The 24,540-nt window shown below is 40.8% G+C and overlaps 1 protein-coding gene across 5 annotated transcripts in view; it reads left to right on the forward strand.

Annotated features, from left to right (window-relative positions):
• The window catches only part of TMEM117 (transmembrane protein 117), a 535,376-nt gene extending 514,163 nt beyond the window's left edge, over positions 1–21,213 (forward strand). For all 5 annotated transcript variants that reach the window (XM_066258157.1, XM_066258158.1, XM_066258159.1 and 2 more), the window contains 2 exons: positions 7,023–7,152; positions 19,471–21,213. In XM_066258157.1, coding sequence (XP_066114254.1) covers positions 7,023–7,152; positions 19,471–20,117 — 777 coding nt within the window. In that variant the 3' untranslated portion in view covers positions 20,118–21,213. The remainder of the gene's footprint in view (positions 1–7,022; positions 7,153–19,470) is intronic.
• The last annotated feature ends 3,327 nt before the right edge of the window (positions 21,214–24,540 follow it).

The raw sequence follows: 24,540 nt of genomic DNA on the forward strand, positions 1-24,540 counted from the left end.
TTAACTTTGAGAGTGCTCCATTTATTAACTGAACAAATGTTTGAGTTCTTAATGTATGCTTTGCATTATTTCAGGTAGGAGGGCTATAGCAGTGAACAAAACAGGGAAAATAATTTTGCTCCCAAGAGCTCACATCCCAATGGGAAAGACAGACAACAAATAAACATATATGCAATATGTTCTATATGACAAGGTTTCCAAGGCTTTTTCAGCCAAGTGATACCATAGCAACTTTGTCAATTAGAAGAAGCATAGGGTCATGGAAAGAAATCAGGCACTTAAGATCCTCAATAAGAAACAAAAACATTATCCAAAGCAGAAGCACACTTCTTCAAGCCACCACTGCTCACTGTCATATAAAATCCTGTTGCTAGGACACTGCTAAGCATAGAAAAAGCTAAAGGCACTTTATAAGCTGGGGGAATTTTTGGTAGAATGATGTTCTGTTATTCATAGATCTAAATTCCGAAAGAATAGAGAATAAAAAAGAGAAAGAAATATATCTGGAAAGAGGCTTTTGCAATCATTTAAAGTTTAATAATTTAATGCCTCTAAATAGATACACAAAGTATTAGATTGAAAAATGTTGGTATATTTTATTAACCTCACGAACCTATTATCAATTCTATTCTGAATGGTTATCAACACTTTTCAGTAAAATATAATTTGATCTATCTCTCAATTTCCTTAAAAACCAGGTGGCCAATCCTTGACCCCCAAAATAAAACTTTTATTCTGATACTATGACTGTATTTTGCAGGATAGAGTAATCAGTGTTATTACATTTTCTTTTATCCTGTCACGGTTCTCCAGATAGAAATGAGATCTCTTCGTCTGATTTGGGAAATTGAATGCCAGTTGGGGAATTCAAAACAGTTTGGTGTCAAGCTTGAGTTCCCCTGCATAGTACCCGGTTCTCTCTTCTTTGGCCCTGGGGCATGCCTCTCGATGTGAAAACGTGGGGAAATGATGACTCCAGGATATACTGAGACCATCTTGCCTGTATACTTACCACTGTCCTGAAAGTCTGTCCAAATGTGGTTTGTGAATAACAGGGCCACATTTGGACATAAACATTAGTGTTTAAGTGTGATTTTCATTGCTTGCAGGCATAGTAAATCATAGTATGTAAAACGTAAGTTAGATATAGACCATGGCATTGCTCATTTATTTTTATATGGGAACTATGCCCATCCGAATGGAAATGGTGTCTTGTCTCTGTAGCAGGATGTGGCTGGAATAGAGCATGCACGATACAATATGCCTAAATAATTCTTACATCACTGAGCTCCGACTGTGAAAGACCTCTGTAGTCATTGTTAGGTTTAGTCTCAAAAATTAGTAAAGAAGCTTTGAATTACTAAATACTGGTAACATTTTTTGAAGAACAAAGTAAGTGACTACTTCATAATATGTAATCACAAGATGAGCCTGGATCTACCCTGGCCTCAGGAGCCAAACACATCTCGCCTCATCATTCTCTGAATTCAACATTTTCACATTGTGTTAAAAATACATATTTCACATTTGTGCAGAAGGAAAGAAAGCCATGGCCTTTTTTAACACTTATAAGCAATTTGTCTATGAAACTGGTTACATACATCCATAGTTACAATACCAAGAGAATTAATATTTGCTATCAATCACCCATTAGTCAAATTTCCCTCATCAGTCTAATTAGAAGCTAACTATTTCTGGGACAACTGCTTTGTGGAGAAAGAATGATATTCTTGTCAAAGTCGGGTCAGATAGAAATGGGAGCCGTTTTGGAGTGGTGGTGGGAGAAATGTGGTTTCAAGTTCCTCATGGAACTGGCTTCTGGTGAGGGACAAGCAGGCGTGGCTGCCCTCAGTGATCCTCAACCACCACCAGATAGAGCGGGTGCAGATCATTGCGGTTCTGAATAATCAACAATAAGGGTAGTCACTTTTCATAGTTAAAGGCAGCATGACCTAGCAGAAAATATGTCTTCTCTAGGCCAGGTTATGTGACATGTCGCATTGTGACAACTTAATTTCTCTGAGGTAAACTTTCTCATCTGTAAAATGGGTTAATAGCAAGCTTTCAGGATCACTTTGCATATAAGTGTAGATATAGATATATTGCCTAGAATGATGCTAGAACATTGCAAGTGGTCAGTAAGTCATATCCAGATATCCAGACTTCCTCAGCCCTTTGTTTCACATGTTGCCGACTTACTAACTACTACATATGTAGTTGTGGCGCCTCCCTCCTTGACTAGTAAAGTCACCCACAGTTGTTTCTGGAGATCTCCACAGTGTGACCCATATTGCGCGAGAAGCCTCCTCATGAGGCCAGCTCGCATCTCTTTGAGCAAAGGCCCCCTTCTCTGTGGCCCTCTCCCCCCAGTGCCCCTGGGAGAGCTCTGATCTGCCCCGAGTCCCAGTCAGGGACCTCAGGAGGCCAGTGCTGTGCAGTGGGCAAGGGCAGAAAGGAAAAGATGGTCTGCTCCCTTTCTCCTCTAGACTGTGAAGCCGTCTTCTGTGTAATCCTCCTGAAAACAGACCTATTGGCTTCCTCTGCTTCACTCTCAGTATGAACCTGACCTTAAATCATGCTGGGAAAGAGACTGAAATATAGGGAGATTCAGGACACTGTCCACCTTCCTTTTTCTACATCCTTCAAATAAATACCTGGATTATTACCAGCCTCAGACACGCATTCTCCAGTAAGATGAGCCCAAGACATTCTGCCAATGGGAGCAATTATTTTTATTACCATGCCACCCTGCTAAATAAGGCCAGAGTTTACACCAATTCAATAATGAGTCTGGAGAAATACAGAGTAGGCATTGAAGTACAAAGACTAGAGTAGTAAGATAGGAATGGAGGGGGAGACAAAAGTAAGAAAAACAGGGTTTTTTGTTTGTTTGTTTGTTTTAATTTTTCTGAAATTGGAAGCAGGAAGGCAATCAGACAGACTCTCACATGCACCCGACTGGGATCCACCTGGCATGCCTACCAGAGGGTGATTCAAGGCCCCTCTGGGGCGTTGCTCTGTTGCAACTGGAGCCATTCTAGCACCTAAGGCAGAGGCCATTAAGCCATCCTCAGCACCCGGGCCAGCTTTGCTCCAATGGAGCCTTGGCTGTGGGAGGGGAAGAGAGAGAGAGGAAGGAGAGAGGGAGGGGTGGAGAAGCAGATGGGCGCTTCTCCTGTGTGCCCTGGCCGGGAATTGAACCCGGGACTTCCACATGCCGGGCCGACAGTCTACCACTGAGCCAACTGGCCAGGGCCAGGAAAAGAGTTTTGAAAAACAAAATGTGATTATAAAAAATATGTAAAGAGGGGAAAAATGTAAGAGAATTTATGTATTATCTTTTTTTATTAATCCTTTTTTAAATTTCTTAAATTAAAAAAAAACAGGTAGTGCTACATTCCAGATAAAGAGCAAGATTTTCTCTTCTCTTCAACCTCTATTTCCATAACTCATCTTTCTATCTCCAAGTAGAGGTGGGAAATAATTGAGAAACTAGTTTTTAGTGAATGAAGTTTTGATCCCAGGCTAAAAGAAATCTCTAGAGATTGCTTTCAAACTAAAACCAATTTGGTACCCAATAGAAACTTCAGTTAAATGAAATGAAAAGCTAAATGAGAATAATCCAACAATGTCTTTCCAAAAAAGAAGGTACACTAAGTACATTTTCCTAATTACTACCAAGAATTACTCTCTTTCTTAAACCAAGAAATAAAAAGAGAGACTAGTTCTGCTGATAATACTTTGACTTGTTTATCCAGCGCTAGTGAAAGATTCTGGTCATCTGGCTCTTTATTTGCCAAGCATAATTCTTCATGGGAGATGTCAGCTCTATTTATCAAAAGGCCAAATTCAGTTTCAATTCTCTTTTCAGGAGTCTTGCAAGTAATATAGAAAGAACAAGGTAATATGAAATACATTTTAATAAAATGCAATAGTTTACAATTCAGATCAGAATATTTACATTCATTTATCTCTAAAGCTCTGGGTTTTCTGAATCTCCCCAAATTACATGCCTGGTTGCTGCTAATGTCTGAAAAATAGGGAGAGGTGAGACCAGCAAGATATTTGCATAGATACCAATAAAAAGAGATGGTGTTGCATCATTTCATTTTACTTCTTATATATTTCTTATTAGCAACTTGAAGTGATTCACAGATCAAGAAATAGACATTGAAAGCTTCCAGTTTACTACTACACATGTATTCTCCTTTCTTTAAGGCCTAATTTCCCTTAATCAGAATTCACAGCAAAGGTCCTGGCTAGTTTGCTCAGTGTATAATAGAGTGTTGGCCCAGCATATGGACGTCCTGGGTTTGATCCCCAGTCAGCACACAGGAGAAGCAACCACCTGCGTCTCTCCTCCTCCCTGTCCCCCTTCTCTCCTTCCTCTCTCACAGCTGGTGATTCAGTTGGTTCAAGTGTTGGCCCTGGGCACTGAGGATAGTTCATTTGATTTGAGCATTGGCTCCACATGGGGGTTATCGGGTGGATTTTACAGGGCACATGTGGAAGGGAGTCTGTCTCACTATCTCCCCTCCTCTCACTTAAAAATAAAAAGATTTCAGCCCTGGCCAGTTGGCTCAGCAGTAGAGCGTCAGCCTGGTGTGTGGAGGTCCTTGGTTCAATTCCAGTCAGGGCACACAGGAGAAGCGCCCATCTGCTTCTCCACCCTTCTTCCTCTCCTTCCTCTCTGTTTCTCTCTTCACCTCCCGCAGTCAAGGCTCCATTGGAGCAAAGTTGGCCTGGGCGCTGAGGATGGCTCCATGGCCTCTGCCTCAGGCACTAGAGTGGATCTGGCCACAGCGGAGGGCACCCCAGATGGGCAGAGCATTGCCCCCTGGTGGGCATGCCAGGTGGATCCCAGTTGGGTGCATGTGGAAGTTTCTCTGACTGCCTCCCTGCTTCTAACTTTGGAAAGATAAAAAAAAAATTTTTTTCACTGAAAAGAGGGGAACAGAACAGACAGGAAAACCCCACCACATTCAGGCACATTAGCCCACTTCTATCAGCTGCATGTATAAAAGTCTTATAAAATTTTTAATCTTTTATATTGAGATAATGGATTGAAATTTTAAATTAGTATTTTGTTCATTATTTCTTTCATAGTCAAATTCTTTAAAAATAGTCACTAAATATAGAACTGATGGTTTAATGATTGTTTCATTATTAAAAGTGGAATACAGTATGTTCGTAAAGCCATGGTGCACTTTTGACTGGTCACAGGAAAGCAACAAAAGACGATAGAAATGTGAAATCTGCACCAAATAAAAGGAAAACTCTCCCAGTTTCATATCTATTCAGTGCAGTTCGATGTGGGCTCATGCACAGATTTTTTAGGGCTCCTTTGGTAGCTATCCCGTATAGCCTCTACAGACTCGTCACTGACTGATGGCCTACCAGAACGGGGTTTCTCTACCAAACTGCCCGTTTCCTTCAACAGCTTATCCCACCGAGTCATATTATTCCTATGTGGTGGCGCTTCGTTATAAACATGCCGACATTCACATTGCATTTTGGTCATGGATTTGAATTTAGCGTGCCACAGAACACACTGAACTTTCCTCTGTACTGTCCACATATCGACTGGCATGGCCGTGGGCTGCTCCGCTGTATACACGGTGTTACATCATCATCTGCTCATGCGCACATGCTGCCACATCATCCTACAGAAACTGGGAGGGTTTTCCTTTTATTTGGTGCAGATTTCCCATTTCTATCATCTTTTGTTGCTTTCCTGTGACCGGTCAAAAGTGCACCATGACTTTACGGACACACTGTATTAATGCCTATGGATATACCTGATATATTCCTTTATATTTAGTGCATTCTTTCTTCACCTGCTAGTTAGGAACTTTATTTTTATGCCTCTTTCCAAAAACCAAGAGCAGGTGAGACACCTAAAAATAGCCACATTTGCATCTGTTTCCCTTCCTTGTGAAAGGGAGGGTCATCCCATCTGCTCACCTTTGGGACAAGGAATTAACTAATGACAGTTTGGGAGTTAATTTGCTGCTTGTCCCTTATGGTAGCATGCCAGGCTCTGTGCTCAGCATTGTTTACTTCCAACTGATGCTACATTGCAAGAGAGCAAGACAGGAGTCTTTGGCATTTTTCCATCTCATATAGTTGCTAGCAAAGATGATAAATAAAAATCCCTTGATGGCCCTGGCCGGTTGGCTCAGCGGTAGAGCGTCGGCCTGGCGTGCGGGGGACCCGGGTTCGATTCCCAGCCAGGGCACATAGGAGAAGCGTCCATTTGCTTCTCCGCCCCCCCCTTCCTCTCTGTCTCTCTCTTCCCCTCCCAAAGCTCCATTGGAGCAAAGATGGCCCGGGCGCTGGGGATGGCTCCTTGGCCTCTGCCCCAGGCGCGAGAGTGGCTCTGGTCGCGGCAGAGCGACGCCCCGGAGGGGCAGAGCATCGCCCCCTGGTGGGCAGAGCGTGGCCCCCTGGTGGGCGTGCTGGGTGGATCCCGGTCGGGCGCATGCGGGAGTCTGTCTGACTGTCTCTCCCCGTTTCCAGCTTCAGAAAAAAATACAAAAAAAAAAAAAATTCCTTGATGTAAATTGAAGAAATTGGTTAAGTGAATCAGATCCTTTTTACTTTGTCTTCTTACATAAACCATGCTATTATGGGGTTTATACTTTTTAAAAGTAGTGAAAGAAAATTATCCTGTGTTTATAAAATACGGATTACTTCCTTCCTATAAAAATGTAAAATCAGTTTTTCAGAAGAGAGAGATAAACATGCATGGATGCAAATCAACTCCGTATTGGTTTCTTATCACCACATTAAAGGGAAAAGCTGAGCATATAAGTTATGACTTAATTTTGATTTTGAATGCATACCACTATCTAATGTACATAAAATAACCATCACAGAAGGAAACTGGTACATACAACAGCTGGCTGCATTTAAATGAATTTAAAATAAGTGCTTACAAAAAGTAAATTTTTTTTGGTGTTTTGCTGCTTAGGTACAAAACAAATCACATATATGTTTTTGTGTTGATTTTTTTCTGATAGGACTGGGAATTCCCACATTTCATGGGCGATGTTGATGTAAATCTCCCTGGGTTGCATACGCCTCACATGCAGTTCAAGATTCCTTTCTTCCAGAAGATCTTCAAAGAAGAATATCGTATTCACATAACAGGTATTTATAACTTTGAGCAAGATTTGTCTCCTACTGAGAGTTGTGCTAGCTGCTATTTTAAAAAGCAAATGGTAACATTTTAAGTCTAGTTTTATTTTTACTCACTTAACAGTACAAGGAGGTTCCAGATCAACTTGGGCTCTAGCTGTTTACTCTGGGACTTACACTATGGATGGCTTTAACAATTTCAACTTCAATATCTAGCAGGCAGTCGGGAATAAAGAGAATGGGGGAAATGATGAAGAAGGCTTACCTGGCCTGACCTGTGGTGGCACAGTGAATAAAGCATTGATCTGAAACACTGTGGTTGCCGGTTCGAAACCCTGGGCTTGCCTAGTCATCAAGGCTCATATGGGAGTTGATGCTTTCTGCTCCTCCCCCTTCTCTCTCTCTCTCTCTCTCTCTCTCTCTCTCTCTCTCCTTCTCTCTATCCCAGGTGTGTTTGCTCCTCTCTCTAAAAAAAATGAATAAAATCTTAAAAAAAATAAAAGAAGGCTTACCTGTTTCAGTACCACCTTGGTTTGAAAAGAAATATGTCAGCTATACTCAGTCTATTGGCAATAACAGGTCAGATAGCCCCATTTAGAGTCAAGGAGAGGGGGCAAATGTAGTTCCCAGTCGGGCAGCCGCTTCCGGTGTCAGACCTAGTGGTATAGCACAGGATTATCGAGGGGGAGGATATATCTTTGATGTGGAGCATTAGCTAATGCTATCTCATAGGTAATATAGAGTTCGCCATACTCCCTACACCGCCCCTTCCCTTGATTTTGTTCATTGGTGGGTTTCCTTTTCATGACATACAGCTCAGTAAATTTTCTCAACATGAAACATACTTTTTATACTTTGTTCTTCATTTACGGTTGAGATAAAAACAATGGTATCCTAGAACTCCAATCACACCACGTGTCTCCAAAGAGCTAGGCCACTTCTCATCTGACAGAGTAAAAACCTCCTTCTGTGGCAGAGCTCATGTTTGTCTCAAGTCATTCTCTTGTGGCTCCTCAGATCATTTCATTTTCAGATGTGTCCTGCTCTTGAAACACTCCCAAAATGGTTTACGGTAATACTCTTTCACGACATCTCAGTCATTTTCATCTAAAAAAAGATTTCCTAGGGTTACGTTTTATATCTCTCTTTCTTTATAAGAGGAAACAGACAGCTGAGTGATCAAATAAAGGATGGCATCAGTGCCCAAGCTGTTTCACAGGTAGCCAACATGTTTGTGATTTAAGGGAAATGTCCGAGGATCCCACATCTGCTATAATAAAAACCGCTGAAGAAATCTGGGTTTACACTACCGTCTGTGCTGCTGAGTGAGGGTAGTCTGAACACAGAAAACCTGAACTGCAAACAACCTTTGCGTCTGAACCGATGGCTGCTTTTTGTTTTCAGCTTGAGGAGACCTTCCTAAATTGGAGAACGAGCTCATGAATAGGGAACATGCAGCAGGTTTCTTTTCCTATTTAGAATGAATGAGGCCCGTCTATTAAATTCACTGGGTAAATAAATCAGTTTGATTTCAGGTCACATAGAGCGGTTTCAGAGTCCCCACTTAATCTCTTGGACTTCTAAAACAGCTATCATGCACATGGCACCATCGTATCCCTTTGGGTGGCCTTTTGCCTGGACCATCTGTTCTTGCTATCGGCTCTTGTCCCAGGCCACGATGGCACTAATATCGTCTCTGACTGAGTATCAGAATCCCCGTCAAAAAATATGCTGCTCAAGTGCAGAAATCAGGTTTAAAAAAGGGAAGAGGGAGATTAAAAAAACATCAAGCTGTTAAAAGTAATGTGAGACTGTTCTGCATGGTTTTGTCAGATACGCTGTCATTCACAGATGGGCAGGTTCAAGTTTTGTGGGATTCAAAGTTTACACAATTTGGGATCCTCTGTTTAATATAGTATGAATACAAAAGCACAACTGCAAATTACATTGAGGGCCTTGGAAGGGGCCCCCTGAACATTAGCTTTGACGTAGAGACTCCTATGCCTTTGAGCTGAAACCTTTGTCCCACCATGCATTATTTTGTAAAACCTAATGGAGACTGCATGTTAATAAAGTTTGCCAGAATGTGGAATATACTGTGATTAAGGTTTTTGTGCCATGTTTGCCAAATTAAGCTGATTATCATTTCACCTGGGGAACATTATAAATATACAGGTTGTTGGGCCCCAATCCTAATGGTTCCCACTCAGTAGGTCTGGGCAAAAGCCAGGGAATGGGACTTTTGAAAAGCTTCCCCAGGTGTTGCTGATCTTGGGGAACTTCTCCCTCTGATTGAGAAGCCACGGTTGAGGTCAGACTGTCTCCCTGAGCCAGACCATGCATGCAAATGTCTGGGTTCCTGGACATGTCGGGGAGGCTTCTGAGGATTGTACAATTTAAATTAAAAAATAAAATAGGGAACATGTGGGCTTTGTGGTGCAGGGTTTCACCATAAACATCGAAATTCAATTTGTGGTAAGATGATCATGTATCTCCTCAGGCCCACCAGTAACACCACTTTCTAGGGAACTGGTGATAGATTGGGAGGCTAAAGAAAGTCATGGCCTCCCCTTCTTGTGTTTGTTCATTGCTCTTTGCTTGGTTAAGCAGCTAAAGGGGCTGCTGAGGCCACTCTGGGGTATGATCTAACCTCCTGCGAAAGGCCTTTCACTGTATCCGACTTTGTAAAATCCTTGTTTCTGGGCAAACTGAAGTCTGATTTCCCAAACACGAAGCTCCCCGTTGTAGTTGGACCTGCTCCCTAGTCCTCGGATTTCCACATGCCCCACAGACGCTACTGGATCTGCCGCTCCTCGGGCTGCTTTTCTCTGTAGGGGGACATCAGAGCTTTACTTGATAAGCAGATCAAGTATCATCGCGGGGATTGTTAAGGATGAAATGCTCTACATGCGTCAATGGCCATCAAACTTTAGTGCACATAAAAATCACCTGGAGAACTTGTTTTAGAAGGAACCCGTGGGCCGCACACTAAGTCGGAGCCTGTGCAGTGACGGAGCCGGAAGGGGCCGTCCTCTCGAGTGCCACCACGAGGCTGGTGCAGGGTGCCTGGGGACCACGCTTTGAGAAACACTGCTGCTGAGCAACATCTTCATCATAGTCAGAATTCCTCTCTCATTTTTTTTAATGGTCAGGCATTATTTATGAAGGAAAGCTGCTACAGGGCAGCCGTCGTGGGAATGAATGGCTGGAGCCCGTCTGGGCAAGCCGACTTCGCGTCTCAGGGCCCCAGGCGGCCATGTCCTCCTGTGCCCACAAGTCTGAGGTTGACAGGCTGCAGGCTCACAGGGCAGGCGGCCTGCGTGGTGCTGAAGCCCAGGGCAGCCACCCACAGTGCCATCTAGTCCTTCGGGGGGGGGGGGGGGAGGACTCAGATGACTTTGGAGCCAGAGCTGAGGGCAGTCCAAGGAAAGAAGACACATGGGCACTCCAGAAAGATGATGGGATCAATTTTATCATCTCAACTTTAATTTCTCTTTATATGCAACTCTTCAAACGAAAGCCGAGGGTCAGAATTCAAGTTCTGTAGAAATGGGGTGGCCAGGGAGAAAGGCAGAAGGGGGAGGCCTGCCAGGAGCTGGAATGTGTAGAGCTGCGGCCCGTGGAGGAGGTCCCAAGGCAGAGCTGACTGGGGCAGGTCTGGGACCACAGGAGAAACTGGAGCCCAGGCTAGGAAGCCATCGCACGGACCCCCATATGCCTCCATCTTTTCCTTTCTCTGCGGTGTTTCTTCTGCATTGGAACAGGCTAGACAAGGATGGCTGGGGTCCTCTAAGGGTCAAGAATGGCTCAACCATCGATGCTGTGTGGTCTGTAAAGCGTGTTCAGTGCAGGCTGAGGGGGTGCGATGCACAGGCTCGGTGTCCAGGCTCCCGCTCTGCTGCTGGCAGGTGGCATGGCCCTTGTCAGGCTCTTGAACCTCTTAGAGGCTCTGTTTTCTCATCTATTGAATGGAGACCATACTGGTACTTACCCCTTGGTCGCTGTGAGAATTAAATTAATTAACATGGACAAGGCCCATAAAGCACTAGCTGCTATGTATTAAGCACTCAAAGGCTTACTCTCTTTACCTAAAGCATTTCTACTTATTCATCCAGGTTTTGTGTTTTCTGTTTAATTAAAAAATATATATTAGGCAGCCAAGAAAGGGCACTCTTATTGTTCAATCGTATTCTGAGTTCTCTACTGTGGCTGCTCTGAGTCCTCGAGAAGGAGGGCACTGAGAATGGGGAGAAAAATCTCTCTCCCATTGAAATGCTCTGGCTGTAGCAGCCTGTCTGACACTGATGGGTTCCCATTGACATTTTCAAAGCATTAAGGATTGGAATATTTTTTAATCCTGATTCCGTGTCAGAAATAACTTGAGTTGTTGCATCTGTTTAATTCATCTGGATCCCCCTAGGCAGATGGTTTGCTGCAGTATGGAGAGCATCTCTATCTAAGGGTATGTTAAAATATTTTTTTTCCTGGGAATTTTGACTTCAGTATCAAAGGGAATAAATGGTTAGTAGTGATTAGATCACATTGGTGCTTTTAGCCCAAGCCCAAAGTAAATGCTAAATGCAACTTTAGAATTCTTTCCTCTGCCCTCTTCCCATTTACCTATAAGGTGAGTGCAAAGATGGATTCAAAATGCGATGTACTAAGTCTGTGAGGACAGGAGAGGAATGGCCTCTCAATTCAGTCTCGGAAGCTCCTCTGAGTCCTATTAATGCCAATCCCGGTGGAAGCTCTGCCATCTGTCATCCCAGCCAGACAAAGGAAGTGTCCCATTGGTGGCCGTCATCTGAGTAAATTAGGAGGGGGCTGGGGGAGAGGCAGAAGGGAGGCCTGTGCCTCTGCGAGGGGAGAACTCACACTGTTGGCACGATGAGGCCCATGGGAACCCTTTCAGCAAAAATGGAAATTGTAGAAGAAAACAAGCCTCCGTAGTGTCTGTGTTCTGTTTTGGCTCCCTGAACAGTACGAGGGCACAGGTGCTGCACAATGGCGAGAATGTGGAAAATAATGAAAAAACCCTTTCGCTTTCTTTGTAAAGGTGCATGATTTCTGGCAAGTGAGTTCCCAGAGATTGTTTCTTAAAGAGCTCCCCTGTGTCAGTCAGGTCATGGGAAGTGCCAGGGAGGGCAGGCCAGTGGTCCATCCAGCAGAATATTCTTTCTGACAGTATTAGCGAGGGACTTGTTATAGGGAAAAATGATGCATCCTGCTCACCAGGACAGTCCCCAAAGACCGTGCATTTATTCAGAGTACACAGGACCTCTTGCTAGTCTCCTACTTGTGCATTTTTCTAAACCTTTCCTGAAGCAATTTCCATTTTCAACACATTTCTGCATGTCTAAGAATTAACTGTTTACTTCTACATAAAGCAGCAATTCATTTTATTTGTCCAAAACTATCTACTTCCAGCTGTTGTGGCTTTGCTGGTAATCTGTGTGTCCTTGCTGCCCTTGAGTTGGCCTGCCCTGCCCAGACTCAGGTGTCCTGTCTTCATTTCTGGCCAGACGAGGAATTTTGTTATAAAACTCACAAGCTCCTCAGAAACTGTCTTTACACTCAGGGGAAGAACTTGAACTATATAATTAATTAAACTTTGATACATGAATATTTTATTGTTCTGGTTTTCCAGATTATATTAGAGTTTAGCAGTCTCCTGTAATTCACCAGATCATTGTGACATCTGTATCTGACTCAGATGATAGAATGTCACTCATTGTATTATTTTGACACATTAGCTCAGGTGTCTCATATGTTAACAGACATTATCTGAGTTAGTATGTGTCTAAACCCAAGCTAGGACCTAGGAAATACAAACACCAAAGTGATGCAATTCCCAGTCTCAAGAATCTTCAGTGTAATCATCAGTATGCTACATGGCCCTTTCTTTCTTTCATCAGCCTTAGTTTCTTCTTCTACTTGTCATACTGGTTTATGTCCTAAAGGACTAATCTCCCACTTTCAACAATAATGACAAGAAAGGCACTTTGAGAAGCTGTCAAGTGCCTTCTTGCTTTCAAGTCTTAAGAAGGTACTTTACTAACTCAAATGATTCATTAATTCGTAAGTTATTTAGCAAGTATTTTCAGTCTACTAAATGGTCTCCCCATGGCCCATGCACTTAATGTGGTTTCTAGGTATTCATCAGTTTCCTAGGGACGGACTTAGGGATGCTCACTCGAGGAGCCCTGTCTTCACTGCTCATGTCGGAATGAGAAGACATTGAGTATGGCCAAGAAGCCCATTACCGCAGACGGTTATTTCTTTCATTATCCAAAACTCATCTTCTTCAAGGCCAAGGCCTCTTGCTATTTCATAGTGGATACTGAACACCTTTGTGGAACATGACAATTGCATGTGTCTTCTCTGGATGCCAGAGTGGCATCCACTTGGTCAGAGGTCCTCATAGCACACAGCTCAGACACAGTGCTAACTGGAAACGACTGAGAAAAAGACTTTTAAAGTATTATGATTGCATATTTGAATACTGAAAGTTTTGGTTGTGGTGGAAATATGAGCGCTTTATGGGCTTTTTACTTAATTGAAAAGAAGACACTTTCCTCCAAACTGTTGTCATTTCCTATGGTAAGCGAGGGTGATATTTAATGAAGAATCCTTTGAAAACTAACGAGCCCAGGATTGTATAGACTCCCACAAACTAAAATGATAAAATTACCATTATAATATCATTTTTGACAATCAGTAAGATTCATTAAAAACACAAAATACAGGAAAGAGGTAATCCCTCCAACACCATGCAGTGATTTCTCATTAAAGGAGACAGTGAGATATTTCAACAAGGAGATTAATAGAAATAATGTATGGATTTTCACCCTACCTCCTTGCTGATTTACATTATGTTATGTAGCTGAAACAACAGGGGGAAATGCAGTATCTCTCATATGACTAATGCTGAAATAACAAACCTTGTTGTGGTAGATTGTACATTCACAACAACATACTTGGGGTAACGAAAGAGAAACACGTTTTAGTCTTTCCTTTTTTGTGTCTTATATCCTTTCTGTGTGGGTTATGTCAGGAACTCAGATTTATTTTTTATGGTAAACAGTGTTTCTCAGAATATACAATCCCTTTTTGATTTTGTTTCCTTTAGTGTTTTGTTTTGTTTTGTTTTTAAGGAAAGCTTTCTCCATCTGAAAATTGTATATTCCGCCTCTTTATTATAATGGAGAGATTTTCTGGCCCATCAAAAAACACGAACATTTAGGCCATATTTATTTCACAGATTCATTAAAGAGACTCTTAGGGCTGGGAAGACGCTGTAAGGATTATCTAGCTCAATTTTCTTAAGTTCTAGCCAAGAACACGGAGGTTGAGTTGTCCCACCTGATTCTGCTGTTTTGTCACATCTCATAGGGCAACAGTAATTTTTTTTTTAAGAGGAGAAAGTATTACCAAGGTAACAAAACACTGTGTGGAAAATGTAAGGATGGTTGATAGAGAAAGATAAACATCCTTCCTCTGTACAAATGGATAAATGGACCAGAAGTTATGTCAAGCCGTTTGGAAACAAAAAGTAAGAGCCATTTCGTCTAAATTTTCAGCAGCTTCAAGTTTTGACTGCATGTCTGTGACAGTGTAGGGAAGGACAGTGATGCAGCCATAGAATCAATTAAGGCAATAAGAATCAGTAGGGATTCTGCCTCAGTCTCTTCTCGGCCTTCTGTATTTTCCCTCCTCCACATGGCCTCTGTGCTGGGGGGGGGCACTGTCTCCTGTTCTTTAGCCTCAGAATCTGTGTATCTATAAGACCTTTTCTCAGGAGCAGTATTCTGCAACCTATAGACCAATTACCAATCGCTAATGATTTTTTCACGTTAAATTTGCTGATTTTCAAAGCATATTTCCATATACACACTGGGTCCTCTTAGGAGACTGGTCCAGTGACATATAGCCATTAGTGTCAATGTGCTGTAATTCATTGTTTTATCCAAACTGGTCGCCTTTAAGACATATTATTACAAACCTTACATATTCTTCTCTCCCTCTACTCTGTCACCAAGAGCTTATAGTAACTGGATTGAAGAAGAAATTGTATAAATAATACTACCCTACATTTTTGGAAAACAATATATCTCAGACAACTTCAAATCTAACTTCTCATAATATCCTCACAATAGTCCTTTGATGCAGTTACATTGATATTATTCTCCATCTCACAGAATAAAAATTGAATTCACAGAGCTAGTAAGTAGAAGGATTTGGGGGATGAGGACAAAATCGTAGAACTGGAAGGCATCTAGTTCAGTGTTCTCAACCTGAAATAAAATTATTGAGGTCTGGAGAGGTTGAACAGGTCACCCAAGGTTGTATTATTCAAGCTGAGTGTTAGAATGACATCTCCATCTGCTGGTGTCCAGCCCAGTTTTTGTCACTAGGGCGTTCTCTGTCGCAAATGTGCAAAGATGTCTTCAAGCAGGGTGATGATATCCATTAACTGATGTCAACCCTTACATTTTTAATGTGCTTCCTCTAAATATTCAGACTCCAGGTGACATGAGAAATAATATAAAGTGATTCTTTAGTGTCAAAGTTTAGTGGTCAGACCCAGTACCATTTATCTTAGATGGTAGAAAAATGATTTTGAAGTAGGAAAAATGGAATGGTGTAATCAGTATACACCATTCCATTTTTATTCTCTGATTTTGTTTTTCTTTTGTCTGTCAATGTTCACTGAGCATCTCTTTCCCCACCGGATCAGCACCCTTCTCCCAGCTCCATGGGCATCTCCCTGATGCCGTGCTGCTGCTTGTCTTCAGTTCCTGATATCCTGTTTCCATAGAAACAGGGACACCCTTACTGGAGGATTGCCCTATTCAGGAGTTTATAAAAACGACCTAGAGAAGGTGAAGTCTCTCCAAGGGCCCTTTGTGGATCAAGAAGGTGATGGTCAGTCCTACAAGTTCAAGGACCTCTTCCCCTCACCATTCCATCAAGCACTGTAACACATGGAGTTCACAGCAAGGGAACGAGTACAAATCTGCAGCGAAGAAGCACCCCAAGCACCTCTCTCCTCTTGCTTTCTATCATGGAAGCTGCGCACTAGTGCCTCCTGAATACTGGGTAAAAAACCTCCGAACTTTTTCATTTTGCCTGTCACTCATTCCTCTCCTGCCTTTCCTCTCTTACAATGTCCTTCCTCCTTTCCCTTCTCTCTCCCCTCAGCTTCTTTTCTTACACATCATCTGATCTTTCTCTGTGTACTATTCTACCTGCGGCATAATAAAGACAAACTAAAGGAAATGAAAGATTTTCTAAACTACTCTCCATCCTGTTTTTCTTTCAAGGACCACATGAGTTACTGTTTCTTTCAAAATCCTTTCCACAGAAATCAGCCTTCAGTTTTCATACCATCTTCAGCATTTATGGGTTGATCCCTCGTGGAGCACCTCTCAAATATGGCCTCTTATTATTATTTATTTGTTGATGTTTCTGCCCTGTTTCCCCAACAAGATGATGGGTTTCTCCCTGGAACACAGAAACATATGTTTTAAGCATTTTCCTTTTTTTTTTTTTTTTTTTTTTGTATTTTTCTGAAGTTGGAAACGGGGAGGCAGACAGACTCCCGCATGAGCCCGACCAGGATCCACCCGGCACGTCCACCAGGGGGCGATGCTCTGCCCATCTGGGGCGTCACTCTATTGCAACCAGAGCCACTCTAGCACCTGAGACAGAGGCCACAGAGCCATCCTCAGTGCCCGGGCCAACTTTGCTCCAATGGAGCCTTGGCTCTGGGAGGGGAAGAGAGAGACAGAGAGGAAGGAGAGGGGAGGCGTGGAGAAGCAGATGGGCACTTCTCCTGTGTGCCCTGGCCAGGAATCGAACCTGGGACTCCTGCACGCCAGGCCGACACTCTACCACTGAGCCAACCGGCCAGGGCTTTTAAGCATTTTCTAAGGGATCCTACGCAGAGTCTGTAATGAGCACAATAAATGTTTGGTAATGATATTCAATTTTGGTACTCAATTACATTTTCTGCTTTTAGCCAGAAAATTTGTTTCAGGTTAGTTCTATGTGAGAATCAGTTTTAGTTTTGAAGGACCAGGTGGGCAGGAGTGGTTTGAACTTAACAGTGCCAAATACAGTGTATCCATAAAGTCATGGTGCATTTTTGACCGGTCACAGGAAAGCAACAAAAGATGATAGAAATGGGAAATCTGCACCAAATAAAAGGAAAACCCTCCCAGTTTCTGTAGGATGATGTGGCAGCATGTGGCATGCGCAGATGATGATGTAACACCGTGTATACAGCGGAGCAGCCCACGGCCATGCCAGTCGATATGTGGACGGTACAGAGGAAAGTTCAGTGTGTTCTGTGGCTCGCTAAATTCGAATCCATGACCAAAGTGCAGCGTGAATGTCGGCACGTTTATAACGAAGTGCCACCACATAGGAATAACATGACTCGGTGGGATAAGCAGTTGAAGGAAACGGGCAGTTTGGTGGAGAAACCCCGTTCTGGTAGGCCATCAGTCAGTGACGAGTCTGTAGAGGCTATACGGGATAGCTACCTAAGGAGCCCTAAAAAATGTGTGCATGAGCCCACATCGAACTGCACTGAATAGGTATGAAACTGGGAGAGTTTTCCTTTTATTTGGTGCAGATTTCACATTTCAATCATCTTTTGTTGCTTTCCTGTGACTGGTCCAAAGTGCACCATGACTTTACGGACACACTATATTATAAATGTCTTATCACATCTGGAGACCTATCCAGTGTTCCAACATGCTTTCTAGTTTAGGTGAGCAAAATAAATCATTCAGGCAAGAGCTTCAATTATAAATATTATAAATTCTATATAGTTGAATAATTTTAAAACAGGCAGTTATAATTTCCCTTCATAGAGTTTACATAAACTTTCTTCATAGAATAAAAGTTGTACCTTCCCATGCAAGTGAAGACATCATCATCACTTGGGCAAGGCTTTGATGATAATAGTAATAATTATTGAATTTCTCTTATACTGAGCACTGTTCTTGGCATTTAATAATCTCGTAAAAAAATGCTAACAGCTTTAATAAGTACTATTATTTTCTGCATGTAAAGAAATTGGGGTTTAGAGAATTTAAACACAGCCAGGATTAAAACCCTTCAACCATGCATATCCTAGGAACTTGAAAATGTGTGATGATGATAAAATACTTTCCTAAACTCTTCACAAAGTTATCTTTTTATATAGCTATATATTCTGTTAGAGTATATATTGCAAGATACATTTTTATCATTCTTAGTTTAATAAGTTTGCCCAAGTTCCTAGCTCTCTGCAGTCCCAACAGTTCTAGAACCATGTGAAGCAGTGACAATAATATTCAATACTGGTATTTTCACATACAAATGAAATAATTTTGATACGGTGAATGTAATAATTACAACAAAAACTTCTAGAACCTGTTATGTTACATATGTCAACTAATTTTTTACAGCAAATCTATGAGGTGGGTATTACTATTTTATTGTGATTAACTTGATGTAAAACTTGCAGTAAATGATGATTATAATAAAATTTTAGTGGAATGTAATATTCCTTGAAATTTCCACAGATTGCATTTGCAAATATAAAGATACCACTAGTTAATATGACTCTGAATAGTATCTTATTTATATAAAGTTCTAAAATACTACAAAGACATCATAGTAAGTTCTGATCTCTCCAAATTGTGTCTTCTCAGTTCATTTGCTCTTGTTATATTTATATGTCTGATAAATGCATTCTGTTCAATGAGAATTTGATGCAATTATTTTTAAAGTCTTGAAGTGAATGTTCATGGATTATTGATCTGAATCACATCAACTAATGGTTTAATCAACAGGTCACCTACAAACGGCATTGTGAATTCAACTGATATACTGCTGTGCTTGCATTGCAAAATGATTTATGTCCTGCCCAGACATAATTATAAAACTGTAAGAGATGTTGAATTAGACATTGGACTTTTCTAAGAATTTTATTAAAACTTTGTTTTTAAACATTAATTGAAATGTAGAGAATAACCTTCATGGACCCAAATCTGAATATGACTGTAGAGCCTATAAAACAAGGAGATTTAACCTGGTTAATGTAAAGAGCATAAATTCTGGCCGTGGGAACTATAGTCACGTTTTCATAGGCTTCGAATCCTTTTAGGAAAATCTCTTTGCCGATTTTCACTTAATGGCAACATATCACTCAAAAAATTAATTGTTAACAGATCTAAGACATTAACAATTTTTACTATGTCTCCATTTTACTGGAGAAAACCCTATTGCAATTTTATGGGTCTTTGACTAATACACAGTATTTATTTTTTAATACAGGTAAATGGTTTAACTATGGAATTATCTTTCTCGTCTTGATTTTGGATCTTAATATGTGGAAGAACCAGATATTTTATAAGCCTCATGAATATGGACAGTATATCGGCCCAGGGCAGAAGATATATACAGTGAAAGACTCAGAAAGTTTAAAAGATTTGAACAGAACCAAGCTATCTTGGGAGTGGCGGTCCAATCACACTAACCCTCAGACAAATAAAACATATGCTGAGGGAGACCTGTTCTTACACAGTAGGTTCACAGGGGCTAGCCTTGATGTCAAGTGTCTGGCTTTTGTTCCAAGTTTGATAGCTTTTGTGTGGTTTGGATTCTTCATATGGTTCTTTGGACGGTTTTTGAAAAATGAGCAAGGCATGGAGAATCAAGACAAAACTTACACTCGCATGAAAAGAAAATCCCCATCAGAACATAGTAAAGACATGGGAATCACTCGAGAAAACACGCAGGCCTCAGTGGAAGACCCTTTGAACGACCCTCCTTTGGTTTGCATCAGGTCTGACTTCAATGAGATTGTCTATAAGTCTTCCCACCTAACGTCGGAAAACTTGAGCTCGCATTTGAATGAGCGGACGAGTGCGACAGAAGCCAACCCTGATTTAACAACTTCTAGAAGTACTCCTACGAACTAGATTCACTTACTTGGAGAGAGAGAAAAAACAACAACAACCCCGAGTGTAACTTTAAAAGGTTAATCTTTCTTTTTGTAAATGCAAGGTTTACTTAGTGTTAGGTAGAGAAATACAAACAATGCCACAACGGTGCTCAACATGCTTTTTCTAGGACTCATTGTTTTCTATTTGTATTATGATACATGTGCCTACTACATATCTAACAGCACTCTAGAGATTGCTTTTCACAACTGCACAAGCTATTTACTGACTTCACAGCATAGTAGAAGATTAGCTGATTACCTGTGTATCTGATGTTCAACCATAGTGGTGCCTTGAGACATTAAACTGTTTTTAACTGTACCAGAAACGAAGTGTGGAACAGGTCTCTAATCTACTTTATTTGAGTTTTTTGTATACAATTATTTTGATCTATATATGATGTCTGAGCAGGAAACAGATGTAGCCTAGATGCAGCTCAGGAAGCATCTCTTGGTTTCTTATTCAGCAACGGAGTTGGTGACTTTGATAGCTGGACTGCAGAGATGCATGGTGATTACCTTTGACTTTTTCTTGACTGTCTACCAAATACAAATACAAATACAGATGCGAAATTCCATGATAAGAGAACAGTAATCTAGCCTGGGTCACCACTTGTGAAATGTGACTTTCTCCAACCAGTAATTGCAATTAGGTGATAATACTTAATTATGTTTCCTAATTAAAGATAAATTGCTACTTGATTAAAAATCCTGCCCTTCACCTATAAGATCAAAGGTTAAGAGGCACTGTTGGGTGAACTCTCAAATTTATTGACATTTACACAAAGCCCTAGAAAAACAAAGAACTGAAGTTTTCATCATACGAGGGTTGCACAACCCACCATCTACAATATTTGTACATCTTCCTGTAAATATGGCTCTGGACAGAGATAATTGAAAAACATCTGCCAACCCTGAGCAAGGGAACTCCTTTAAAAGTCATGCAGTGGAATCTTGTGAGATAGAAAAGATCATGCATGAAAGAATATGTTTAGTGGCTTGTTTTGTGTACGTGTTTTGTTTTCTTTTCTTAAGAATTAAATATCTCAATAAATAAGAAAATTATATACCAGTAATTATGTAATGTCTTTTGTTTATAATAGAGGGATTTAATTGTGTCTTTAACAACAGTCCCTGCTCTTTTTATTTCCTAAACTCTATGCCAGCCAAGTTAAAAAATGGAGCACTTCCAACTTGCCTTTAATTTTGTTCCAGAGTTATGCTAACATGTTTCTTGAAGGGCTTGGGAAAGATCACTTTTAAGACAAAATTATTTTCCTGTCACATATTGACGTAGCTGTATTTTGTCTTTATGATTTTTTAAATCTCTCTTGTTTTGATCTATCTGCTTTTAAACTTGCAGCATTCTGGATTTAGCATGCATAATACAGCTATGCATTTATCTGTCACTTGAAGGCCAGCTTTTATAAACATCTTTCTTACATCAGTTGTTTGCTAAGCTATTGGAACCATGCGTCTGCTGTTTCTTTTACCTTTAATAGCCATGAACGGTGCTAGAATCATAACTACTGTATCTCTGACACTAAAAATGCAGAGATCAAGCTCACTAACATAGCCCATTGACCATACTGTCTAAAGTAACTTACCATGTGATACCTGACCTATGATAACATTGGCCACTGCCAAATTTGCATAGCATAGAACTTTCAACTTTTGCCTCTGAGATAGGAAAATAATACTACCTATGACTATATTTTTAATTATTCTAAAAGTCATTGTTTTGTAAAATGAAGAAGGAAATTGATTTATAAAGTGTTCATTATCAGTGTGCAGTCTTTACAAACAAGAAAAGCAGCAAAATCTCATAGATGCAGACAACAGAATGGTGGTTACCAGAGAGGAGGAGGGTGGGGAAGTTGTAAAGGGTAAAGGGGCCAAATATATGGTAACAGAAGATTTGAATTTGGGTAGTATGTATACAATGTAATATACCAATGATGTGTCATAGAATTACACACTTGAAACCTATGTAATCTCACTAACCAATGTCACGCCAATAAGTTTAACAAAAAATTAAGAAGATCAAAATTAAAAATAAAATCTTAACATAGTAGATGCTTTAAAAATATTTGAGAATCTTTATGTGGGTATTAAAGTGTTCCATTGGGGGACTTAATTAGAAATAATGTAGAAAAAAATAAGAAAATTTAGAACACTACGCATATGTATTTCTAGGGGTTGATGAGAGAAACTATCAGCTGATTATGAAAGTGTATTTTTAAAGTTTTCATAAATATTAGTACCAAGTGGAACACTCTCCAGGGATAGCATTTTAATAGACAAGATTTGAACCTTCAAAGGCTTTCAATATCCACTTGTATATACCAATTTCAACCTTTTTAGCCATACACTAGTCTTCCTTTTTTTCCTAACTTTTTTGGGATATTGTTTATTCCATTTGCACTTAGGCCAGCTAAAGGTTAGGAAATAAAATAAAATCAAAGTTAAAATGACATCCATTCATGTGTAATCTTAAATTCTGAGTCATATGCCAATAGACTATGACTCTACAGAACTTTTTGCACTCTTGAGAGCATTTTAAGAAAAGTGTAGTTAAACTCAGAAAATGAAGAGTTAAATGGATTCAATATCACTCACCATAGATTCTAAAGAAAGCACAACAAATATGATGCCTTAATTACAGTGCTGCTTAAGGACTGTAAACAATTATATTTCTACTGTCTAGTAATTATAGTATTTTATTCTGTGAAGTACAGAAATTGCATTAATTTAGTATTCTACATTATAGAGTATTTCATTAGTCGTTTAAATGGAAAATTAAATAAACACCACGAATTTCTGCCTGATGATATATGCCTAGACATAAATCTCATCACCCCATGCCCATTTATATAACTATAGCTAGTTACCTCATCTTCTCCCCATGATGGCTGCTTATCATGTTCCCTTATCTTTTAGCACATCTAGGATCACCATGAATCCTGTTAGAAATGTTAAGAATCATTTCTTCCCCATTTGCTCTAAGGTCAGCCAAGCACAAAATCTTTTATAGCTTATATTTTACAAGCAGTTTGCAAAAGCACTACTGGCTGCCAATGTGACGGAGAGAAGTCATCCAACAGACACATGGATTGGAAGGTGGGAGTCAATACCACGGTTGTATCTCACCGCTGGGCCCTATTAGCAACTCTGTGAAGTTATCTGGCTGGCCAGTGGGTCACCAACACAACCCAGTACGAAACATGAGAAAGGTAACACTAATGAATCACTCTTAGCTGTCCCTATAACTGATGGCTCATGATGCCAGCGGGATTAGCTGACATTCAGCCCAGACCTCAGCACCCTCCCCCCTCATCACCTTAGCTTCTATCTGTCCTCACTCTAAAATGATCACTATTTTTAATTAACACTCTTGTTCATGCAACCACAATCTGGGTATTGCGTTTTTGCTAGCTTTCCTCCCTAAGGCCATTGTGTGGCTCACTAGCCTAGCTGCCTGGTTTCCTCCTCCAGCTTTGCCCCTTGGAACCAACTCTAACCTATTAGTCTTCAAAAGGGGGAGAGCAACTAAGTTTTACAACAGAGAAACTGGCACTTTTCTCATTTACCCCTGTTTTTATTTTTGAACATGTTTGTGTACATAGGGTCATGAAGCAATACATGGAACCAATATAGGAACCAAGATAGATAAGAGGAGTAAGGTCATAAATATTTGACTTACTACTCTTTAGGACTAGATCTGTTCTATACTTTGAACAACTAGAGAGTTTAGATGTATTTGCAGCTCACAAGTCATTCTGGTGGATATTTATAACGGAAAGAAATGGTTTAGCTGATGGTGGAATTTGCTGAAATGAAGTCTTGGAAATGAAAAATGGCTGTTTTGGGTGAACGAGCATTAAAACCTTAGGGAGGGAAGCAAGGCCTTTGTAAAAGGAAATTTACCATGAGTCAAACACTCCTACTGTTAGAGAGGAGACTCAGAAAGTTATGGTCAGCACAGGTGAGGGCTTGTCACAAAAGGTAGGTTGGCTGGTTCCTTAGGCCTCTTAAGAGTATGCTTAGGTTTAGCACTCAAATTACTTTGTGTCTGCCCCAAGGAGCATGGTGAGACCTGGGAGAGGAGACCGGGGGCCCATGAAACAAATTACAGAAGTAAGTGTCAAGAGAGTAGGTGTAGGCCCAGTAGTCACGGCCGCCATCACTGCCAGGCAGGTTCAGGTTCCCATTAGATTTGGACAGATGGTAAAGAAATAGTGGAGCCAGAAAATGGTGGGCCATCCCTTTATTCTAGCCTCGCTCCTGCTGGTGAATAAAACACACACACACAGAGGGAAAACACTTCCCTTTCCATTTAGGGCTCCCAAAGCCACTGACTCATCTAGTTTTTCCTAGAATCAAAGGCCCCACCAGTCTCAGTC

This window comes from Saccopteryx bilineata, chromosome 2, assembly GCF_036850765.1.
Source record: "Saccopteryx bilineata isolate mSacBil1 chromosome 2, mSacBil1_pri_phased_curated, whole genome shotgun sequence".
Classification (NCBI taxonomy): domain Eukaryota; kingdom Metazoa; phylum Chordata; class Mammalia; order Chiroptera; family Emballonuridae; genus Saccopteryx; species Saccopteryx bilineata.